This window comes from Coenobita brevimanus, chromosome 115 (assembly GCF_032717465.1).
Source record: "Coenobita brevimanus isolate Jiangsu-jjx chromosome 115, ASM3271746v2, whole genome shotgun sequence".
Taxonomy (NCBI): Eukaryota; Metazoa; Arthropoda; class Malacostraca; order Decapoda; family Coenobitidae; genus Coenobita; species Coenobita brevimanus.
In genome coordinates this window covers 17,772,625-17,797,034 of record NC_137068.1, presented here as the reverse complement: position 1 = coordinate 17,797,034, position 24,410 = coordinate 17,772,625, and the positions used below count along the sequence as shown (strand labels likewise).

At 44.6% G+C, this 24,410-nt stretch overlaps 1 protein-coding gene across 1 annotated transcript in view; it reads left to right on the top strand.

Annotated features, from left to right (window-relative positions):
- LOC145418640 (bifunctional protein GlmU-like) overlaps positions 1 to 23,415 on the top strand; it is a 76,834-nt gene extending 53,419 nt beyond the window's left edge. The window contains exons 2-4 of the mRNA XM_080287002.1: positions 40 to 105; positions 15,473 to 15,601; positions 22,823 to 23,415. Coding sequence (XP_080143128.1) covers positions 58 to 105; positions 15,473 to 15,601; positions 22,823 to 23,092 — 447 coding nt within the window. The 5' untranslated portion in view covers positions 40 to 57 and the 3' untranslated portion in view covers positions 23,093 to 23,415. The remainder of the gene's footprint in view (positions 1 to 39; positions 106 to 15,472; positions 15,602 to 22,822) is intronic.
- Positions 23,416 to 24,410: the final 995 nt, after the last annotated feature.

Genomic DNA, 24,410 nt, shown 5'->3' with positions numbered 1-24,410 from the left:
TAATTATAGGTGTGTTTTACTTTAATTTCTTGCCTACAGGTGTGAGGGTAAAGGAAGATGAGTAACTTGAAGGTGCACGTCCTACGCCTTACCCCCGGCCAAGAGGTAAGTTAAGAGAGATGACAGTAAAAATATGTGCAGTTTCTTCCAAAACATTCAGAGAAAACATGGAAACTGCGTACCAGTCCCGCGATATACATGCCAGTTTGAAAGAAGTACAAATAATATTACTGTGTTATAAAATAAGCCAGTATCCCGATGTAAAGTAGTAGTAGTAGTTCTTGTTGTTGTTGTTGTTAGTGGATGGACGCCCATTCAACAACAACTACTAAGATAGCAAAGCCATATCGGCCCTGCTTCCCCAGTTTTGTTTCCTTCATATGTATTGGAGGGGACTGACCCCGATCAGAATAATGGTGGAAAATGTTATATAGTGGAAGGCATTATCATGGACCCAGACGAACTGCCCTGAGAAGCTTCGTTAAAATCCATGTGCTCACTTTCCCCTCTTTCCGATCGTTCATATATATATATATATATATATATATATATATATATATATATATATATATATATATATATTATTTTGTTTTATATTATTCATTTTATTTTGCTGGTGGTGGTTGTGTGCCGTGTACCCTGTGCTGGCTGCTGAGAAGGTTGCTACACAAAGATCATTGCATTTCCTGGTGTAGTAGGATGGTCACAGGTCGCTCACGACCTGTCCTGGCCCGTGGGGTGTTGGTAGAGACGATCACACTGCCATCTTGATATAGGAGTGTCGGTGTTAGAGAGCCCTGCATAAGGCGCCGGAGTGGATGGCCAGGTACAACTGCGGACACATGACTGGAAGCCACCCGCTCCACCATCTAGCCGTGCCGGGGTCCACACCTCACCTGGCAACAGTGGTGTGGCTGAGTCCTGGCTCTACATTCAGAGGTTCAGTTTGCTGCCTGTTCGAAACATATTTCTCTGTGTTTCTGACCCAGACTGGTTTTCGTTATATTATAACCTATATGTATCATAATAAGCTATAAGTATAATATGCGTATGCATTTGTGGTTTATGACATGTATAAAACATAAATCCAGAGGGTATTAAGGTGTAATGCTCAAAAGTTATTTGCTAAGAAAGAAACGCTGCTACGTCTCCTAGGACAACGGAAATACGGCAACATTTTAGAACTGAATATTGCTTGGTAGCAAGTCGCTGTGGAGTGTCTTTACAGTGCCAAGGGAATATCTGTACACTGCTTGTCATAGTTGTTAGAAAAGGACTAACAGGTACCGTATCCTGAGATTTAAATGGAGCACGACAACAAATGTTTTACATTATTTCATAATCTATCTATCTATCTATCTATAGCCCGACGCCCTAATCCCGCAAAGGGTGGCAGCAGACAAAACGCCTCCAAGTCGCTCTGTCACCCACCATTTGACTACCCTCCTCCCAACTCACCCCTCCCTCCCTCATATACCTCTCAACTCCATCCCTCCACCTCATCCTCGGTCTACCTCTCCCTCTCCCTCCCTCCACCTCACCTACATACACCCTCTTAGTCAGTTTTTCATTCTCCATTCTCTTCACGTGTCCAAACCACCTCAGTGTATTTCTCTTAATCTTCTCAACCACATCCACATCCACCCCACAGCGTTCCTTCACTTCTTCATTCGTCAACCTGTCCCTCCACGTCACTCCACATGCTCCTCTCAAGTAACTCATTTCCACTGCTCTCACTCCTGACTTGTTCCCCTCTTGCAAGGTCCATGCCTCGCTTCCATACGTCAGGGTAGGGATCACAATACTATCATGCAGTGACTTCTTAACTTCCATACTCACCTCCCTATTTCTCATCACTGCTTTCAGTGTACCAACAACCTTCCTTCCCTGCTGTACCCTTTCTCGCACTTCATCCCCCAAAGTTCCATCCTTACTCATCACACTACCCAAGTACTTGAATGCACTCACATTCTCCATATCCTCACCATCCAACCTCACAATAATACAATGTACATAGTTTTTAAGAATTGTTACATTCAGACAAGAGTAAGCCAGCCTCAGTCAGACACGTAAAATAATGTTTTGATACGGCAGCACACTGAACCCCTGAGTGCTGATCCACGACGATACTCACTGTTGCCAGGTGAGATGTGCACCACACCACGACGAGCTGGTGGAGCGGGTGGCCTCGAGTCATCTGTCTGCAATTGTACAGTACATACCATTCTGCTGGTGTGATACCGCAGGGTTGTGGCAGGCAGGCAGTGGTGTTAGAGGATCATGTGTTCGTGAGCTGGTTGCTTGAGTGTACAGAGGAGTGGCTACGGCTGTGGGACGTGAATGAGTGATGGTGATGTGCCTGTTTGCTAGGGCTCGGAGGTTACAACACTGTCCACCAAAATACATCAGTGCAGGTTCGGCACGTAGGCACATCTGGTTCTTGCCTGATTGGGGAGTTCCTGTAACTTGGTGGAAATAGATCGTCCTTTTGCAGTTCGTTCTCCGTAACCCAGTGGTAGAATATGACAAGACGACGGCTTTACATCCTTTCCATTGCACTGCTTCATAAGACAATATTCTTATATGTTAATCCCATGTTGAAGCTTAGTGGCAGAGATAGAGGGACGATACTTGTGCCCTACATTCTTTCCACACCATTCCTCGTGATCAGTACCGCATTATAATGTTAATCTCTTGTTTCGGTTCAAAATTCAAGACGGAATATTGGTAAGTTCAAGCGTAATTAAAATGAACAGTACACAGCTGCTGGTAGGCGAGTGAGAAGCAGGTTGTTTGAACACTAATTGCTGTAGGTGGTGGTGGGGGTGTGATGGTGACTACTTATGTGTATGTGTACTGCTAGTCCTTCATGTACACAGCTATAACCGTTTCACCTTAACTTGGCACAGATTTTCGTCCTTTTGTAGCTTATTTCACGTAGCTCAGTGTCAGAACAAGACAACACTACGGATGGCATCATACTTTAGTGCTAATCTTTTGTTACAGCTCGGTTTCCAAGAAGGAGAGATGGCAGTTTTGCGGTCAAGTTAGAGTAAGAAGGGTATAATCGGCTCGGGAACTGTTTTCTTCGCTCTGTCTTTCCACATTGCTTTGGGACTGTTTTCTTCATTCTGTCTCTTCCACCGCCTGTGACCTTCAGTTTTTAAATACAATGTCAAGCCATCTTTGAAATGAATTTGTCTTGAATGTTGCATCTTTATTTACTCAAATTTCTTCTGAAGGGTCATGTTTTGCAGGTTGTTAGTTTCGTGCTTTTTATTTTACATAAAACATGTATCAGTGCAGTGATATGGTTTTTGCAATTGTACCTCGGTGGAGATGCCGGCTGGATGGTTGGATAGATATCTGTAGTTTGTATGGAAGTATAGCAAGGCGTCTTTTGTACATACTAGAGTAATGGGAGAGGATCCAGGGAAGCAGAAGCATTGTTGAACTCCCGGTCTGTTTGGCCGAACAGACTAGTTGACCACAGGTCAGCAGTTGCGTTTGTGGGGCCGTCCTACAGGTACAGTACAGTACATATACCGTGTAGGGATTCAGTACCTCCTTGTGGTAGACAGGACCTCACCAGGGTCGAACAAGGGTCCTTCCCACTGCAAGGTGCAGTGCAGGGAAATATGAAGTCTGGCTCTTGGATGGACACCCCAGGCGCTCCATCCAGGGTGCACAGCTCCATCACGTGTAGGCTTCTCGTCGATGAACTTACCAGTGCCTTCCTCTCCCAGTGAGTGTATTTTCCCCTAAGAACTCTAGTAGACTGACTGTCCTTTGTTGTGGATGAACGACATGTTTATAATTGGCAAGTCTGCATCACGTGGTGAAAAAGAGAGAAAAATCCTAAGCTGTCAGAGAGCTCAACAAGTTGCTCCTTCTGACAAGCAAATAAGTTGTGAGAATCGATTCACTACAGATTTACACTAATTACCCTTCGCATCTATACTTCTTCTTTGATCATGCTGATATTATTGCTGCTGATATTATTATTATTATTATTATTATTATTATTATTATTATTATTATTATTCAGTCTCAGTTTGCCCAATATAAAGAGGAGCATTAGGGCCCGGGGCTAGGCCATAAGTCCCCATATTTAAGGTAGTGGTGACCAGTGTAATTACGTCAACAAGAAACTCGCACACTCTTTTCCTGGTCCATTCAGTTTAATTCGTTATTACAACTCAGATTTCAAGGTGGAGAGATGGCAGTTTTAAGCCAAGTTGGAGTAAAAAGAGTATGGTACATTTCATCGTGCATTTTCTCTCCTTCTCACCGTCCTTCTATCAAGAATTCCTTCCAACTCTTACTGTTGAATTTTACCCTCTGAGTCCACGGATTCTTTAAGGAAGTTAGTTTTTGTTGTTGCGGTACACTACACATGGTTGAAGATCGTGTTAGGTAGCAGCAGTAGTAGTAGTTTGTGTTGTAATTGTAGTAGTTGTAGTAGTAGTAGTAGTTTGTGTCGTAACTATAGTAATAGTAGTAGTAGTAGTAGTAGTAGTTTGTGTCGTAACTGTAGTAGTAGTAATAGTAGTAGGTAGTGTGTGTCGTAATTCTAGAAGTCGTAGTAGTAGTAGTATTTGTGTCGTAATAGTAGTAGTAGTAGTAGTAGTAACTGTTTGTGTCTTAATTGTAGTAGTAGCAGTAGTAGTAGTAGTTTGTGTCGTAACTGTAGTAATAGTAGTAGTAGTAGTAGGTAGTGTGTGTCGTAATTGTAGAAGTCGTAGTAGTAGTAGTAATTGTTTGTGTCGTAATTGTAGTAGTAGTAGTAGTAGTAGTAATTGTTTGTGTCTTAATTGTAGTAGTAGCAGTAGTAGTAGTAGTTTGTGTCGTAATTATAGTAGTTAGTACTCCATTTTTTTTTAATTGAGGCGAAGATGCACTTGACAGGTTGATGATGACTGGCTGTATGCAACATGTTCAAAAAATATTTACTAACCCTAATTTCCCCCTCAGATATTTGTTGTCAGTTAATAATGCTAGATTATGAAGTAATGTTGCATTCAGCCAATAATCACCAATCTCTCAATTTCATCTTCGCCTCAATAAAAAAAACGGAGTATAGTTGTAGTGTACTGGTAGTAGTACTCGTAGTATCTGTAGAAGTAGTAGTAGTAGTGTTTGTAGTAGTAATAGTAGTACCGTAGTAGTAGTAGTATTTGCAGTAGTAGTAGTAATATTTGTACAGTCTTAGTAGTTGTTGTTTTCGTGGTCATGGCGTCATAGTAGTATATTGTTTATTGATCAGCATGTTAGGCATCAGTCACCTGTTTACACGGGGACGTATATAGCTCCAGGGTCGGTATTCTCGTCAGGTATGGAAGCTCCCTAACACCTCTCCCTTAGTGATTTATTTCTATATATGGCACGTACCCTTCTTTACGTTATTAATGCAGTTTGGGGATATTGGAAGGATTTATGTGACACAGAAGAGGACAGTAAGATGTAAAAAAAGAAAATGAATCGCTTAGGAAAAGATGTTGGGGAGCCTTCTCAGCTGACGAGAATGTGGGCCCAGAACACACATGGCAACACATGATTGACACCAACACCTACGCCTTCATTCATATATTCATTTATTAATACCCTGTCCTTCACCTGCCTTTGATTGCCTGGTGTGGTGTGGTGTGATGTGGTATGGTGTGGTGCGGTTTGGTATGATTTGGTGTGGTTTTGGTGGTGTGGTGTGGTGTTGTGTGGTGTGGTGTGGTGTTGTGCAGTGTGGTATGGTGTGGTGTGGTGTGGTATGATGTGATGTATAGTGCGGTATAATGTGGTGTGGTGTGGTGCGGTATGGTGTTGTGTAGTGTGGTGATATGTAGTGTAGCATGGTGTGGTGTGGTGTGTAGTGTGTGGTATGGTGTGGTGTGGTGTGGTGTTGTGTAGTGTGGTATGGTGTGGTGTGGTATGGTGTGGTGTGGTATGGTGTGGTGTGTAGTGTGGTGTTGTGTAGTGTGGTATGGTGTGGTGTGGTATGGTGTGTGGTGTGGTGTGGTGTTTTGTGGTGTGATATGGTATGGTGTGGTGTGGGTTGGTGTGGTATGGTGTGGTTATGGTGGTGTGGTGATGTTTTTAGTGTATTGTGGTGGTAGTCATTTTAATTGGTGTGGTTTTGTGGTGGTAGAGATGTGATGTAGTTGTACTGTTACGTGTTGTGGTTGTGGTGTAGTGTGGCAATGGTGATGGTGTTGTGTTGTGGTGTGAAGGTATTGTGGCGATTGTGTTGCAGGCATTATTGGTGTAGTGTGGTATCGTATTGTGATGGTATGGTGTTATGGTTATAGTGTAGTGTGGCTGTAGCATGATGTGGTATTGGTGTAATGGTGGTGTTTAAAGGGGTGTGGTGTTGGTGTAGCGGTGGTGGTTTTAGTGGTGTTGTGTTGTAGTGTGGTGTGGTGTGGTGTTGTGGTTATGGTGTGGTGTTGTAGTGTGGTGTGGTGTGGTTTGATGTTGTGGTGGTGATGTGATGTAGAGCTAAATAAGAACTGAAGTAGTGGTGTATTTGTGGTAGTAGTTGTGGTTGTTGTGTTGTATTTGCGGTAGTGGTGTGGTGGTTGGTGTTTGGGTTATACCTGTGGTAATGTTGGTGTGTGGTAGTTGTGGTGATGGTGATGATTTTGTGGTAGTGGTGTGGTGGTTGCAGTTGGATCATAGCTGTTGTGGTGGTTGTGGTGATGGTGATGATTTTGTGGTAGTGGTGTGGTGTTGGGGTTTGGGTCATAGCTGTGGTGGTGGTTGTGGTGATGGTGATAGTGGTGGTGTTGGTGGTGGTTTATGTCAATGGTTGTGATCTCTATGGTGATGTGTGGCTACAGATATCATAGTATGGATGCGGTATTTGTAGGTGGTGCGAGAAAGGGATGATGACATTGATGATGATGATGAGGTCGTGGGGATGGTAGATTATGCATTTGGTGGTTGTGTGTGTTTTGTTATGGGAGTGTGTGTGTGTGTGTGTGTGTGTGTGTGTGTGTGTGTGTGTGTGTGTGTGTGTGTGTGTGTGTGTGTGTGTGTGCGCGCGTTATTTTTGTTGCTGGAGTGTGTATGTACTGTATATGCATGTGTTTGTTACTTTTGTTATGGGAGTGTGTGTGTGTGTGTGTGTGTGTGTGTGTGTGTGTGTGTGTGTATGTGTGTATGTGTGTGTGTGTGTGTTTGTGTGCGGGGGGTACATGTTTTTGCAGCATCGCGTCTGTAAATTAGACACGCTAGGGTAGGTAGGTCCCCGGAAGGCTACTCTACAGTCTTTAACCTTGAACCATTACCTAACACCTTTTCCTTAGTGATCTGTTCTGAATATTACGCATTATTTCCTTGTAGTTGATGGCAGGTAAGTCGATATTAGGAGGGTGGTGGTGGTGGTGGTGGTAGTAGTACTAGTAGTAGTAGTAGTAATAGCAGTAGTAGTAGTAGTAGGAGGAGGAGGAGGAGGAGGAGGAATAGTAGTAGTTGTTGTTGTTGTAGCCCCAGGTTCATCTAAACATGAACCCGTTGGACTGCAGGCTGTAGTTGCTTTCTTCCTGCAACACACCATCCTGCTTTCGGGGGATAGGGAAGTTGTTGAGGGACGTTTGTATAACCGGGCAGCTGCATCACCCAGTTGTATCAGTGCCACTGCTTGAAGGCGTCCCTCTCCTGTTTCCATTAAAATATATATATATGAAATACACGCAAGTGGATGTTGAGGTGTATTGCGCAAAATAAATCGCTAAGTAAGAGACGCTACGGAGCTTCATATGCCGCCCAGAATACGAGCTGGTCAGTTTGGAAGGAAAGGAGGATTGGATTTGGTTCCTCAAGAGGGGCGTGTGGAAAAAAAAATGCCCTCTTCATCTTAATTTGGCCCAGATTTTCACCCATTTGCAGCTCAGTTCCCGTAGTTCAGTGGTGGAAAAAGACAATACTACGGCTATACGTCCCTTCCATAACACTTCTTCGTGACTGGCATCATATCCCAGCAGCTTTGAAGGTGGAGAGATGACAGTTTTACGCCTATACAATTTTTCCTTTAACATGGCCCAGATTTTCGTCCTTTTGCAGCCCATTTCACGTAGTTTAGTGGCGGAAAAAGACAATACGACAGCCGTACATCCTTTCCATAGCACTTCTTCGTGACTAGTATATCGCAGCATAAATCCATTGCAGCAACTTAGGATTCGAGATGGAGAGATGGCAGTCGCGGCCATATATTATTTTTATTTTTAACGAGGCACATAGTTTGTCCTTTTGCAGGAAATTTCTCGTGGTTCAGTGACAGAAACATGTACTACTGCTTTACATCCCTTCCATAGCACTGTTTCGTGACTGGCATCACATTCAAATGGTAAGCTATTGGTCCAACACAGCATTCGACATGGAGAGAGAGAGAGAGAGAGAGAGCAACTTTAGACCAGGTTAGAGTAGAAAGAGTAAAAGAATCAACAGGTCATTCACTTCATCTTGGTGGATATTTTCGTCCTTTTACATCCTATTTACCGTAGCTCAGTGGCAGAATAACGTGATACCAAAACTCTGCATCCTTTCTATAGCACTTCTTCGTGACTCTACTCCTTTTACTCTAATTTGGCCCAAAAATTGCCCTCATCTTAATGCCGAGTTTTGTGGCAGCAGAATAGCAGAAGAATATGCTGCTAGTCACGAAGAAGTGCAGTGGGAAGGATGTAGAGGCGTGGCATTGTCTCTTTCCGCCATTGGGCTGCGCGAAATGAGCTGCGAAACGACAAAAATCTGGGGCAAGTTAAGGTGAAGGGAGTATAGTATCATAACCCAGGGATTCTCTGTCTCTGTCTCTGTCTGTCTGTCTGTCTGTCTGTCTGTCTGTCTGTCTGTCTCTGTCTCTGTCTCTCTCTCTCTCTCTCTCTCTCTCTCTCTCTCTCTCTCTCTCTCTCTCTCTCTCTCTCCATCAGCGTTCAAGACGGCGAGATAGTAATGTTACGCCAAGTTAGAGAGAACAGAATCTAGTTACCGTCATCTTTTTTATTAAGTATATAGAGGCAGAGTTGTCCCACCCTGTAATGGTGCCGGTATTGACACTCTCGGGCCTCTGTGCTCATTAATAAAGTCACTTGGGCTCCTATGACCCATTTGTTTGGCGGTGGGCTAGAATACTGTATCAGAATTGCCCTTTTAAAAAGAAGGATAATATTGAATAACACAGGCTCCTATGGCTTATTCTCAGCTCTTAAAATCCTCCTCCTCTTCCTTGAAGAACTTAAATTATTTAGCCCAATGAAGCGCAGGTTAAGAGGGGACCTTTTTGAAGTTTTCAAAATCATGAAGGGATATGACAACTTAGACATGAATAAATATTTTGATATAGACCGGTCGAGTCAAACCAGAAGTAATGGCTGCAAAATTATGGGAAAGCGTTTCCAATCTCATGAAGCAAAATACTTCTTTAACAGAGTTGTAAATATCTGGAACAGATTACCCTCAGATACTGTGAACAGTATCTCAATTGAGACATTCAAAAACAAAATAGACAAGTATTTGCACGAGAATCCTCAGCTGACTCTTTTTCTGTCCGAATAACTTCCTTTTATAGCTACGTGTAAGTTCATGCCCCTTTTGTCTACAAGACACCCTGTAAACAACGTACCCGTACATAGTGTCGCGTCACGTCATTATACATTTTTCAATTTATTCAATACTCTTACTTTCGACCTGTGATGGGTTGTGGATCACTGAGGGTCTCTGTTAGTCAAGTGACCACCATCGGGATTTTTTTAATGTACCAGGGGTCACTGCTTCAGGATGAAACTTGTGTACTTGTCCCACATGGGAGAGTTCCTTGTCTCAGTGGAGTGAACGGAGCTAGGACCTGATTGACTGCTGCCTACCTTAAAAGCGCCAGGCAAGGCTGCCGCACCACCCCTTAACATCCACACTGTGCAGTCCCCTCGAGTCTACAGGACACCCCATAAACTTAACTTAGTGTCATGTCACGTCATTATACATTTTTCAGTTTACTCAGTGCAAATGATGTAACATGCAGTAAGCACAGAATAGGATCTGCACAGATTGCCCTGAGTTAACGGTCACTACTCTTACTTAAGACCTGTGATGGGCTGTGGATCACCGAGGGTCCCTGTTAGTCAAGTGACCACCATCGGGATTTTTTTTAATGTACCAGGGGTCACTGCTTCAGGATGAAACTTGTGTACTTGTCCCACATAGGAGAGTTCCTTGTCTCAGTGGAGTGAATGGAGCTAGGGCCTTATTGACTGCAGCCTACCTAAAAAACGCCAGGCAAGGCTGCCGCACCACCCCTAAACATCCACTCTGTGCATTGCACATCCACACTGTGCACTGTACAGCCCCCTTTTATCTAAGACATCTGTCGTATATATTTTTCATTCTCCCCAATGCAAAGAAAGCAATATAAGGCCAGATTAGGATCTGCAGAGATAACCCTTGAGTTAATGGTCACTACTCTCACTTTCGACCTGTGAGGGGCTGTGGATCACTGAGGGTCCCTCTTAGTCAAGTGACCACCATCGGGATTTTTTTTAATGTACCAGGGGTCACTGCTTCAGGATGAAACTTGTGTACTTGTCCCACATGGGAAAGTTCCTTGTCTCAGTGGAGCGAACGGAGCTAGGGCCTGATTGACTGCTGCCTACCTCAAAAGCGCCAGGTAAGGCTGCCGCACCACCTCTAAACATCCACACTGTGCAGTGCGTAGTTTCCACGTTATGTCCACAGACTTCCCATAAACTCAATGTACTGGTTTATAATGTCATGCCGTAACTATTATTTGATTTGATTACTTTCTCTTTCAGGTTACTCAGTCGGGTAGCTTATAGACAAAGTATAATAGAATGTGACTTTTCCTTGCCAGTCTTTCCTATGAAATTTCCATGTCAGTTTTTCCATGCTGCATGGTGGGTTTTCTCACTTTTTCCTGGAGGGTTTGGTGGTGGGGGGAGCCTTCTTGCTTTACTATCCTTATCCTTCAGCATGTAGAGTTAGATCTTGTAGTCATAGTTCTTTCTGTAACAAGCAGCCTCAAAAGGACCATAAGGTCTGTTGCTGTTTGCTTTCCTATGTAATCCTATGTAATCCTCCTCCTCCTCCTCCTCCTCCTCCTCCACGTAGTTGTGAGGTAAAGGTGGGTTCTGGAGGGATGTGATGGGGGTGGGGATTGGAATGAAGGGGGATGGAGAGGGAAGGGGCGAGTGGGAGGGGGGAATGTTAACAGCTTGCTCCAGCTTCCCCCCTCCTCTCTCTCTCTCTCTCTCTCTCTCTCTCTCTTTCTTTTTCTTTTTTCTCTCCCTCCCCTGTCCTTTCTCCTTCCTTACTTCCTCCTTTCTTTCTTTTCTTCCTTCCTCCGCGCACTTCGTTCCGTCTTTCCTTCTCTTGTGTTCCTCATCTTCATAATTCTTTCCTTCCTTTACCTTCTCACTCGTTCCTCCATCTCTCCTTCGTCTTTCACTCCTTCTCTCCCTCCCCTTCCTCCATCTCTTCATCTTCCCTCCAGTCACACTCCTTCGCCCCCCTCCCCCCGAAACCCCCCCCCCCAGCTAATCAGCATGTGGAATAGACCATTTTTTCCCCTCAAGGTGGATGTTACGTAATGTGGTGGTAGCTGTGGTAGTGGTAGTTGTGGTGGTAATAGCAGTTATGGTGATGGTAAGTGTGGTGGTGATGATGGTGGGAGTTATGGTGGTAGTTATGCGGTAGTGAACGGTATTTATGATAGTTGTTGTTGTGGTGGTGGTGGTGGTCATGATGGTGGAATAAGTGGTAGTTGTGGTTGTGGTTAACGTGGTGGTGGTTGTATTCGCGAGTCATGGTAGTTGTGATGATAGTAGTTGTGTTGTGGTGATGGTGGTGTTGGTGATGGTTATGATAGTGGTGGTCGTTATGGCAGTAGTGATGGTGATGTTGACAATCGCGGTAATCTCCATCAGCGAAGTTGGATGGATATTATAATATTCACTTGTGTTTGTCTGTGTACAAGATGTCTGAAGAAGTTGTTATAGGATTTTAATGAAACGTGGTGGACAAATGGGCAGTGGGTTAAAGAAGAGTTGATTAGATTTTAAGGTGGATCCGGAGTCGGGTGCAGGAAATATTACGGTAATTGTAATGGCGTTCGCGAAGGTATGCGCTCTCCGAAATTATGTAGCAGGGCAGACTAAGATCACATAATTACTTGACTATATGAGACCGTAAAAGTGTTCGTCTGGTAGGGAAGAGGAAATGCAGGAGTAAATCATAAACTGCAATGGCGGTGAAGGAGATATGCGTTGCCTGAGTGCGTTGTGGGTGCAGCTGTGGTGGTAATGGTGCAGTGGTGGCAGTTGTGGTAGTGAGGTAGAGAGGGTGGGGCTGAAACTGGTTTGGTAATGGCTGGATATATCTGGTTCCCCCCCCCCTCTCTCTCTCTCTCTCTCTCTCTCTCATATGCCACTTGAAGGACAATGTATACAAACAAGCAGATTTGTACTAATTGAAATAAACCCAAACGTCATATCTATCATTAAAACTACAGTATTCACCAGCCTTCCATCCACACCTTACATACAGGGTGGTCTGGAAATAGCCCCACACTAGAAACTCATCTGGCAGTATCGTATGTGTTGCGGGGACGGCTCAGTCTGCTAGTGTGGGCGTGGTTGTGGCGGTGGAAGTAAGAAATGAATAAATGATGCAGGATAGATACTAACACTGACTGAGCGGCCCTCATAACTCACAAGGTATCTTTTGGTATCGTGGAATTGAAGCGGTATATATGGATCACCTGCATTTTTCCATAATCCATCTCAGTTGGCTGTTTCCTATGCTTTCTTTAGATCCAAGAATGATTTCAGTATCTTACACTCCTGGTCACATGCTGTCGCCACAGTATGCCGTACTGTAACTTATGATCTACACATCCTCTGCCATTTGTAAAACCACCCATTTCCACCCAGTTCTTCACTCACCACATCCTACATCAGTCTTCCCGTCCCTGTCACTGATCTTCCATATTTATCCCTCAGAATATATATTTCGCCATAAGGCAGCTGAATCGGTAGAGAGGTGGCCTGCAGCTCTAGTGGACACAAGTTCGAATCCCAGCTGGGGCAGGGAACAGTTTAAGGATTTGAATTTCTTAAAAGCAGACTTTACTGATCTACTAGAAGACACGCCGACATGTGAATGTATCCCCGCTAATACCAATACACCAGTCCTGAATGAGACAACCCTAGCAAGTATGCAATATGGACGGTGGGTGTTAGTGCCGAAGTAGTGACATTTGGGGGCGTATGGTATGTAGAAGGACTACTGGGCCTTTGGAACAGCCTCTGAAGCCTATGTCCAGAGTCGGACGGACACACACACACACACACACACACACACACACACACACACACACACACACACACACATTTTTGGTCACCTTTACCTTTACACAAACAGTCGGTTCTGGCTGACTGGACCGAAACCCGTGCGACTTGGGATCCGGGGTAGTTCAAAACCATGGTTCAGGGAATGAGTGTCGAGGGGCAAAATGTGGCGATGCTCAATAACCTGACCTAGCTTATCCTTACCTATCCTGACCTAATCTAACCTAACATCCTTATGTGTCCTAACCTATTTTAACCTAACATCCTTACCTGTCCTGACCAAATATAACCTAACATCCTTACCTATCCTGACCTAATCTAACCTAACATCCTTACCTATCCTGACCAAATCTAACCTAACAGTTACCTATCCTGACCAAATCTAACCTAACATCCATACCTGTCCTGACCAAATTTAACCTAACATCCTTACCAATCCTGACCAAATCTAACCTAACATCTTCACCTATCGTGACCTAATCTAACCTAACATCCTTATCTGTCCTGACCAAAGCTGACCTAACATCCTCACCCATCCTGCCTTAATCTAACTTAATGCAGCCTGATAACCTAATGTACCTGAAGTAAGCACACCTAAATTACTCCAGTCAGTCCAAATATAATCAAATCTAGCAACCTAACTTAATCTAACCTCTAATTGAACTTAATGTAACCTAATCTATTTCGCCTGACTGCTTAATCTATCCTGAAGTAAATTAACCTAATTTTCCCTAGACGGTCCTAATATAACCCAGTCTGCTGTGACCCAACCTATCCTGTGCTAACTTAACCTGAACCTAACCTAACCGAGCCTAACCTAACCTTACGCACTCTAACGTGTGGTCTTATGAATTCCATGGCCTTGATGATCGTATACCAGAGCAGAAGGAATGTCGCCTGGTGTGAGGGAAGGAGCAGGTCAAAGATCATATGTCGCTGGCACACCTGACGACATGACACAGGTTCTGCACACACAGGTACTGCACACATAAGTTCTGCACACACAGGTTCAGCTCACGTAGGTTCTGCACACACAGGTTCTGCACACACAGTTTGCACACACAGGTTCTGCACACACAGGTTCTGCACACACAGGTTCTGCACACACAGGTTCTGCACACACAGGTTCTGCACACACAGTTCTGCACACACAGGTTGTGCACATACAGGTTGTGCATACTCAGGTTCTTCACACGCAGGTTGTGCGCATACGGGTTCTGCACACACAGGTTCGGTGCACATAGTTTCTGCACACATGTTCTGCACACTTAGGTTCTGCACACTGGTGCTGCACACACAGGTTGTGCACACATAGGTTGTGCACACACAGGTTCTGCACACACAAGTTCTGCACACATAGGTTGTGCAGACACAGGTTGTGCACACACAGGTTCTGCAGACATTGGGTGTGCACACACAGGTTCTGCACACTTGTGCTGCACACACAGGTTCTGCACACACAGGTTCTGCACACACAGGTTCTGCACACACAGATTCTGCCCACACAGATTCTGCCCACACAGGTTCTGCACACATAGATTCTGCACACACAGATTCTGCACACACAGGTTCTGCACACATAGGTTCTGCACACACAGGTTCTGCACACACAGATTCTGCACACACAGATTCTGCACACACAGATTCTGCACACACAGGTTCTGCACACACAGGTTCTGCACACACAGGTTCTGCAGACATAGGTTTTGCAGACACAGGTTCTGCACACACAGGTTCTGCAGACATAGGTTCTGCACACACAGGTTCTGCACACATAGGTTTTGCAGACATAGGTTTTGCAGACACAGGTTCTGCACACACAGGTTCTACAGACATTGGGTGTGCACACACAGGTTCTGCACACACAGGTTTTGAACACACAAGTTCTGCCGTCACACCGTCTTCCATTCCGCTGGTACAACGCCATACATCCGTGCTTTCTGATCTACGATAGTGTATAAACAGTTCATCACAGTCTCCCATGCACTTATCCTTTCTGCAGATTGTCTTAATGTCTCTTGTGCAGTTAACAGGTATTAATATAACTCCTCTGCCGCTGCCCTCACCGATATTGCTGCTGCTGAGTGAGAGTAATGCGTGTTTACACTCTCCTCTTGCAGGTGGTGGGTGAATTGGAGAAGTATGTATCAGCGCAAGTGCCACGTGGAGCATTCATTATGACCTGCTGTGGGTCCGTCACCTCAGCAACTCTCCGCCTGGCTGCCGACACAAATGGTGTTACAAATAAGGTACGTAGGGGTGAGAGATAGTAATATCGTCTGGTGGAAGTCACAATAACATTTGGAAAAAAAAAAAAATCTAATTTTATAGACAGATTTGATTGTATAAAGTACGCTTGGAAACAGCTGTGGACAGTAATATTGCTCCTACTTAATCCATCAGTTGTGAACAGAGTTTTGAAAAGTACCCAACCTCACCACTTAAGTTAGAGTATTATTATATTTGCAAGATTTTACTCGTAATAGTAAAAGTATCGTGAGGTCAATGTACTCAGGTAAAAGTACAAAAGTATCTTGTTCTTAAAGTACTCAAGTACTGAAAGTAAAAAGTAACCACTAACTTCTTAGCCAGCTTCAAGCCATAAACTAATTAATTCTTTGGTGCCGGCATTGTGGCATTGTCAGAAATGAGGAATGCTGTGTAGAGGATGAAAAACCGGATGGCATCAGGTGTTGATGAGGTGTGTATAGAGATGATCGAGTAAAAAGAGAACTGTAAAGTGTTGGTTGGAATATTTAAGAAAGGTTGATGACTGCTATTGTACCAGTAAATAATTATACACTGTACGACTTCAGAGGGTTGTATAAGGGGTATGTGGAATAACTATGCTCGAGAAGGTAAGGAATGCAGTGGAATGGTTGGTGAGATATAGGCTAAACAGCGTGGCTTAAGGAATGGTAGGGGATGTGCGGAATGTGTATCTGAAAAACACACAGTGTGGAAGGATGTGAAAAGGATTGTAAGGTATTTATGACACTGACGGATCATGCGAAAGTTGTTAAGAGTTGTGATGATAATAACAAAAACCTGTGTTAGGGTAGGTGGACAATGGTTTAAGGTCCGTGTTGGGGTGAGAAGAAGTGTGATGGCAACATAGCTATTCAGTGTGCTAGTGTGTGTGTGTGTGTGTGTGTGTGTGTGTGTGTGTGTGTGTGTGTGTGTGTGTACAGAGAGAAAGAGAGGGGGAGAGAGAGCATGGGGTATTGAGAAGGAAGAACAAGTTAGAGAGAGAGAGAGAGAGAGAGAGATCAAGGGGTATTGTGAGGTAAAAACAAGTTACAGAGAGAGAGAGAGAGATCAAGGGGTATTGTGAGTGTAATGCTAGGTGTTTTAGGGTCGGCTTCCCGTCCCTCTAACGCCTAGTGTGTAGCTAGGTTCTCTTTCTAGACCGGAGCTTAGACAAATAGGAGAGAGGCAGGACACAAAAACTCGAGGCAACAACCTTACATGTGTATTACTAAATTCTACAGTGGAACGGGTAGATGTCACAAATACAGTAATGCTGAACAATTATAATTCTGATGCTTAAATATCGGGCGTTAGTATCGCACAGGATACTATTTAGGGCAAGGTCGGGTGAGGTGAATAGCACTTAGGGCAGTGAAGCTAAACACTACTGTCTGAGAAAGTCTAGGTTCTGTATGCTGGTGGAGTTTGTGGCACTTACCTGTGTTTTCACTGCTGGCAGGCGAACTGGTTTGTCTGTCGTGTCGTTAATTATTACTCATACACGGGGGCCTCTGCATGATCTTAATGCGAGGCGGAGTCACTATATATGGTTGCGTGTTCACTTGAGACAGACCCTTATTTCACTGCCTTGCCGTGTTCACTGTTTCACTGTTATCTTATTCCACTTCTGTTTTATATTGTCACTGATGCTTTCTCACTGACTTTCAGTATTCTGATAACTCACTGGTCTGCCCTTGTTTCACTATGTCACGAACACTGTGCTTTCACTTTCACTCACTTTCGGGACTGGGAGTACTGGCGGTCAGGTACAGTTGCGAGCAGATGACTCGAGGCCACCTAGTCCACCAACACGTTGGTGTTTTATCTGGTAACAGTGGTAGCTATGAACTTGACGGAGATTCAGTCGGCTGTTCGGACAAAACAAACCCATTGATAATTTATCAATGTGCAGTTCTAACTGGTCTCCAGTCTATCAGTATGTCATACACATGGTAGTTATATTTATAACCATAGTATTACATCATAGGCATCCAAATAGGGGTGCGTTCATTCATGTTTGACACATGGGTATCGGTAGTGATTTATTTGGTTTGACTAATGTCGTGAACCAAACAACCTTTACCAGTTTTCAAGAGATATACCGTAGGGTTATCAGCTTCCCCGCAACCTGGCATTATTATCATAAAAATGCCGTCATGTCAGTCATCCCTCACTGTGAACCTCACTTTCGTTGAAGTCTAAATCTCAAGCAGGTGGGAGAGTTAAAGGTTCACACCACAGCAGGCGGAACAGGGGGAGGGGTGTGTGGGAGTTATAAGGAGGGTGGTGGGTAAGGAAGGGAGGGACGAGGTGGGACGTCAGATGGGAGGAGGAGGGGGGAGGGGACAGGCGGTTGGCTGCAGTATTAAACGTATATGAGATTAAAGGTTGTATAAGTTTGTTTTGACATATGGAACCAATGTTTGTTTAATATTCGAGTGGTAAAGTCGAACAATTGCTCTCTATAAATATTTATCATCATGAACGGGCCAATTGGTTCCACCTTCATGACTATCCCCATACGTGGCGTCACGTGGTGCCTACGTCACAAACCGAGGTGGTTATGGAGCTGCATACTCGAGATACCCATGTGTCTCACATGAATGAACGCACCAATATTTAGATGCCTGTGTTGTAATACTATGGTTATAAATATATCTACCATGCGTAAGACACGTTAATCATTATCAATATAATACATTTACTTGCATGTTATTAATTGGAGACCAGTTAGAACTGCAATTAGACAATTTATCTCTGGGTTTGTTTCGCCCGAACAGCCGACTGAATCTCGGTCAAGTTCGTAGCGCCACTGTTACCAGATAAAACACCAACATGTTGGTGGACTAGGTGGCCTCGAATCATCTGCTCGCAACTGTACAAGGGCGGCGGGAATGGCTCAGCCTCACTACTGACGGGGCTGAGCTCCGCCAGGGGCCTCCGTATTCAGGGGCCACGGGCTCACGCATAGGGGCGTCCTCTTTCGTCCGGGGCTGTTGGTGGTGAAGGGTCCCGCACTTTCAGGGCTCGGAGTGGGAGTCTGGCCCTCAAGGCTGGGGCTGAACAGCTGCCTGAACTTCTCGCTCAGGCGCCTGAAGGAGGACGAACATCTCCGGCGTCGGGGTGAAGGGATGTCCCTCCCGGGGGTCCTGGGGGCGGTCCGGAGGTCCAGGGGGCTGCGGTCTCCGGTGGTTGGAGACGCCATCAGGAGTAGGCAGCGGCGTTGGCCTCCGTCGGGGTCCGTCAGGTGGGTTCTCTCAGGAACCGGCTGTAGTGAGAAGAGCCCAGTGGTAGTAACAGGGCCTCTCCAATACTCCTCTGGGCTGGGGTTTCCCTCTGGGTCGTAGGTTTGTGGGCAGGGGTCAGCACCTGACAGAGGAGCAGCTACCGGCCGTCTCCTGCTGTAGGGCCTGGCTACTGGCTGTGGCCTTCTAGGGGCGCAGCTACCGGCCATCACTAAGGCCCGGCTACTGGCCGTGGCCTGGGGAAGGGAGTGGCTACAGGCCGACTCGAGGGCATCTTTGGAGCAGCTACTTGCCGTCTCCTGACGAAGGTGGGAGTGGCGACTGGCCGTCTCCTGACGAAGGTGGGAGTGGCGACTGGCCGTCTCCTCGTTACCTCCGGAGCAACTGCAGGCCGTCTCCTGTAGGAGGGTCAAGTGGCTACCAGCTGTCTCGTGTAGGGCACCTTCAGAGGGGCTTCTGGCCATCTCCTGACTAAGGCGGGGACAGCTACCTGCCATCTCCTCGTTACCTCCACAGCAGCTGCAGGCCATCTCCTGTAGGAGGGTTGAGCAGCTACTGGCCGTCTCAGGGGTGCTGACTGGAGCTGGAGTAAGAGCTCCATCCCGTAGTTGTTGGTGGTCGGCTCGCCCGGAAGGTAGTCTCGTATTCCTGCTATGGTGGCGTGGGCGAGCTCTGGGTCATAGGGGTGCACGGCCCAGGCGGACTTATGTCCCTGTCGCCCGGAGTCCAGTCGCGCTGTATATGCTCCTCTGTGGGCTCCTTCTGGGTGTTGGGTTGCCCTCAGTGATACTATACTGCATTTTATAGTCGTTCTATTTTATGAAGGCAGTTTGGGTGGGGCCGCCTAAGCTAAGGTGACCAGATTTATTGGAGCTAAAAGCGGGACAAGCGCGCGTGCGTGCGTGCGTGTGTGTGTGTGTGTGTGTGTGTGTGTGTGTGTGTGTGTGTGTGTAGATATAGATAGATAGACAGATAGATATTGACTAATGTGACAGCGACCGTTACTGCGTTACACCTCAAACTGAGGCTGCTAATCAGACACTAACGTCTCCTACGGACTCTGAACATACCGTACGGTACAGTGAATGGAACGACCAAAATTACCAGCTAATGAGCATTACAGATTATATAATAATAATTTAGTATTTCATTTGGTTAGGATTATGCATAATTTTTCTAATTCATCCTAATTTCATAAAAGAAGGTCATGTTATATCTAATGCAATAGTAAATTTCTAAAAGCGGGACATTTAAGATCATTTGCTCAAAAAGTGGGACATTCCAGTTACAATTAAAAAGGCGGGACGGACGTCCAAAAAGCGGGAGTGTCCCGCCTAAAAGCGGGACTCTGGTCACCTTAGCCTAAGCCCTCACACTACTAGCTCTGCTGCCACATCACCGCCGCCACACACGTGTAATTATGCCTGCTCACCTCTCTCTCCCTCTCTCTCTCTCTCCTATTTTAAGTTATAACTACGTATAAATGAATTTTAAATGCTCTGTATAGATGTAATTAAAAAAACTATAGTAAAGTGTAAATCCCACAAGACTTGTCAGCGTTGCTTTTGCGATGTTGTCAAGTGGAGTGACACAGGAGATAGCCTTGTGCGTGCGGCTCATACTCGGTCAGTCTCCCACCATGGAAGCTTGCCCATCAAAATTTAAAAGAAGGGGAAAATAAAAAAGAAAAAAGTAGTTAATATAAATATAAATATGAGAGAGAGAGAGAGAGAGAGAGGGGAGGAGGGAGGGGGAGAGAAGCACGTGTGTGGCGGCGATGTGGCAACAGAGCTAGCGGTGTGAGGTCTTAGGAGGCCCCACCCAAACTGCCTTCATAAAATAGAAAGCCTATAGCGAGGTAAAAACAAATTACGGAAAGAGAGAGAGAGAGAGAGAGAGAGAGAGAGAGAGAGAGAGAGAGATGGTAATGAACGGTAGATGATAGAATAACCCATCTGATGTATGGAGATGAGTGTTGCTTACTGATAATAAACACAAGGGATCCGGAATGCTGCAGTTTTGTTGAGGTCTGTGAGTGTCTTGCTTTGATAACTGTTGATAAAGAAAAGTTATGTGTGTTTAAGGAGAAGCTGATTCATTGTGTTGGTGAATGGAAAGAGAATTGAAATGACAAGGGAGCTTACGTTTTCCTTGGTGCAGTAACAGAAGAGACAGGTAAATGTGCAATGAAAGTGGAAAGTAAGAGTAGCACAAACAAGAAAGTGGCTGGTGCATTGAGGGCCTTGATACTAAACAGAGGTCTGAGTACGGAGGCTGGAAGAGGGTGGCATAAAAGCATTTTAGTGTCCACATTAAGGTATTGGTGTGAGATTTTAGTGTGGCAGGAGAACGAAATAACGTGAGTTAGAGCACTAGGAATGGGGTTGTATGTGAAGTGCCTAAGTCAGAGTGTACAAAATGTAATTAGTGAAAGACATGGAACTACAAAGTACCTTGATAGTAGAGCTAAAGAAAGTGTGCTTAGATGGTATGGTATGTTGAGAAAAGATGCAAGGTGATGAAACGGGTAACTGTGAGTGTGAAGGCGGGAGGAGGCGTGGTAGGCCAAGAAGATGGTGGATCGACATGGTAAATTATTATTACGTGATAAAGCGAGGTATGGAGTCGAGGTAAGTGAATTGACGGAAGTGAGTTGTCGGATTGACCTTGTCTGATAGGTAATGTGAATCACTTTTATTTTTAAAAGTGCCGGTCGTCATGCTTCAGAATTAGGATTCCAGGAGCCAGAATGACATATGAATGGGTATGTTGCCCATTTCACTGAAGATGGTGATAATTAGATCATCTATCGTATTCTGGATCCTACCTCACCCCGTCCATAGAGTAAGGGAAAAAGAGGTCGGATTGATGATGATGATGAGGCAAGAGAGTGATGGCAATGACATTGCTGGAAGGGAGCGTGGCGGCCAGCATGAAAAAAAAAAAAAAAAAGAAAAAAAACGCGCGATTGGTCCAGACGTGAAGCGCTGACTCTGATGATTTACTCGTAGTTACCATCCATGTTTGAACTGTTTTGTGTTGTGTCAGTTGCCAGTGGCCACAGAGCCAACCCCATTATTTAATGTACTTTTTTATTTTCAAACGGAGTAAAGGTATTTGAAAACCATACTTTGGCTAAAGTAAAAGAATTGAGTACTCTTTAAAAATTCGATACTCACAAAAGCTGCTTGAGTACAGTACCCATGTAAATTTACTCCGTTACATTACAACTCGGGTTGTGAAAGTGTTCCATAATGTTGTGAAAAATGTGTCGGATTTTGAAAGTTATGGCTGTCCATCTCATTATTTATCCTAAGGAAGTGACGATTTTTTTTTTTTTTTTTTTTTTTTTTTTTTTTGGTAGGCTACAGATAGAGAAGAAAGTCCGTTCTTTTCCCCTGCCTCTTTCTCACCACTGGATTTACAGATGCATTAATGGGCTGTAGTGGACAGAGATGCATATTATCACCCATATCAGTCCACATATTTAAGTGTCTGTGAATCCAACCATGAAATTGAGGTAGGAGAGTCGAACTGACTTTGGGACATTGCGAAGTACCGTAGGAGCATCATTACGAGGTCCAGGCACACTATATACCATCTGTAAGGTACACAGTAATATTTCTTTATACTCAAGTCTTGCAAGAGTCGAATTTACATCCATATTACCAGTTACAGTGCCGGGTGAACAGGGATAAGCGGAAGGAAAGAAATGAAGCAAGAAAGCAAGTAATTTGAGTGCCATTCGTTGGACAGATTTTGATGTACTCGGTCACTAGAAGGTGATTTTCCTCTGCATTATCATTACAGCAGGCCATAAACTATTGGACGGGACCAGTTTTCCTCACAACATGACTTGCAGGAATCGCATCAATATCCAGGTCCATAATTATAGTGATGGTGGACACCGACAGTGGGGAAGTAAGATGAGCAAGTAAGAAGACACGTATTATTTGAGTGCTGTTTATTGGACAGATAGTGAAGCTGTCTGGTCACTTCGAGGTGCTGTCTCTCTCTGGCACCATCAGCCGAGAAGGAACGCACCTACACATCAGCCTGGGGGACCACCAGGGAGCTGCACTGGGGGGACACGTCATGGGGGACCTCACAGTCTTCACTACAATGGAGGTCGTGCTCGGGGAGGCCCTTGATGTCACCCTTGGCCGTGCTTTTGACAACCGTACAGGCTATGACGAGCTGACTATCACCAAGGACGAGAGGGAAGCTGCGGGAACTATAAATTAGTGTGGCCCTTAGCACCGAAGACCCTTTGTTGGCAAGCTACTTTTGAGAAACGTGCATGCAGATTTTACATTAACTTGAAAATAAATAACTTTTACACTTCTAAAGATTTGAGAGTCATTTGAATGCCAAATATTGTCTTTTGCAATAGGCATTTCAGTACTCATTCCTGGGTAATATTTCAGCAAAATTATTTGTTGGTTACAGGGGTGAACATTGTGCTTACAGATTGTGCAGAAATATGTATAAATTGGCTTAAGTTCTATTAATGTGTGTAAATTGGCTTAAATTCTATTGGCAGACTTTACAGCAACAGGTAGTGATAAAATAAAGCAGATTAAAAAGCTTATGTTTTATTAAAGTTGAAGAAATGAGAAACTGGAGGTCTTCAGAATGGTTTGGTTATGTAGAAAGAATGGAATATGGGAACGGGGCCAACTGCTATGCCCCTGTCCATTCCATACACTGCATTCACACATCTTCTCAACAAGCTTCTGCAGATAGCATTTTTGCATAGCATAGTCACCCATAGCCCAGAAGTCTTCATACAACTTGTCGATGACGTACAGTTGCGGACAAACTACATGTCATTGTTTGATTGGTTGTACAGTAAAAGTATTCTCATTCAGCATCTTCGGGACCAAGCAGGAACCGAAAGAGCAGAAACAGTTGAATGACCGGGAAAACCTGCCAAAAAGTTTCTAGCAATCATGGTCAGTCACCCCAATGCAATCACAGTGTCTACTGTAGTAAGTATAAATGGTCAACCTTAAGCACTAACTCGGCCATCAGTTTCATAAGGTCGTATATAGTGGAGGAGCTCACACTGAAGTCTTCCATTATCTTCTTAGGAACTCCTGCCTCCAAGTTTGTCAATAATTCAATCTTCTTGGTAATAGCACCTTATTGGTTCATTTTTTCACAACACCAATAGGCCTTCCACTAGTAGAGGCCATAGCACAACAAGAGAACAAGAGGATGATGGTAAAATAGCACGACAAAGTTTCCAAACTTTCAAAAGGTCCTGCTCACACAGCCAGACACTCACGAGTCATGATGGCCGATGGCGCATGGAGTGTTGGCAAGCAGAAATCATCAAAAGCGCTAAGCTCAACTTTAAAACGCATTAAGCTATAGGTGAACTGCTCAAACTTTAGCGCTAAATTGGTCTTCAAAACACGCCAGATATAGAAGAAAATTTAATGTTTATTGGTACTAATTATTATGAAAAGTGCTAGATATAGCGCCAACAATTCCAAATTGGCCGATCAGCTCAGCATATGTGCCGGAAGAGCAGAGAACTTTCGTAATGGGACTATTT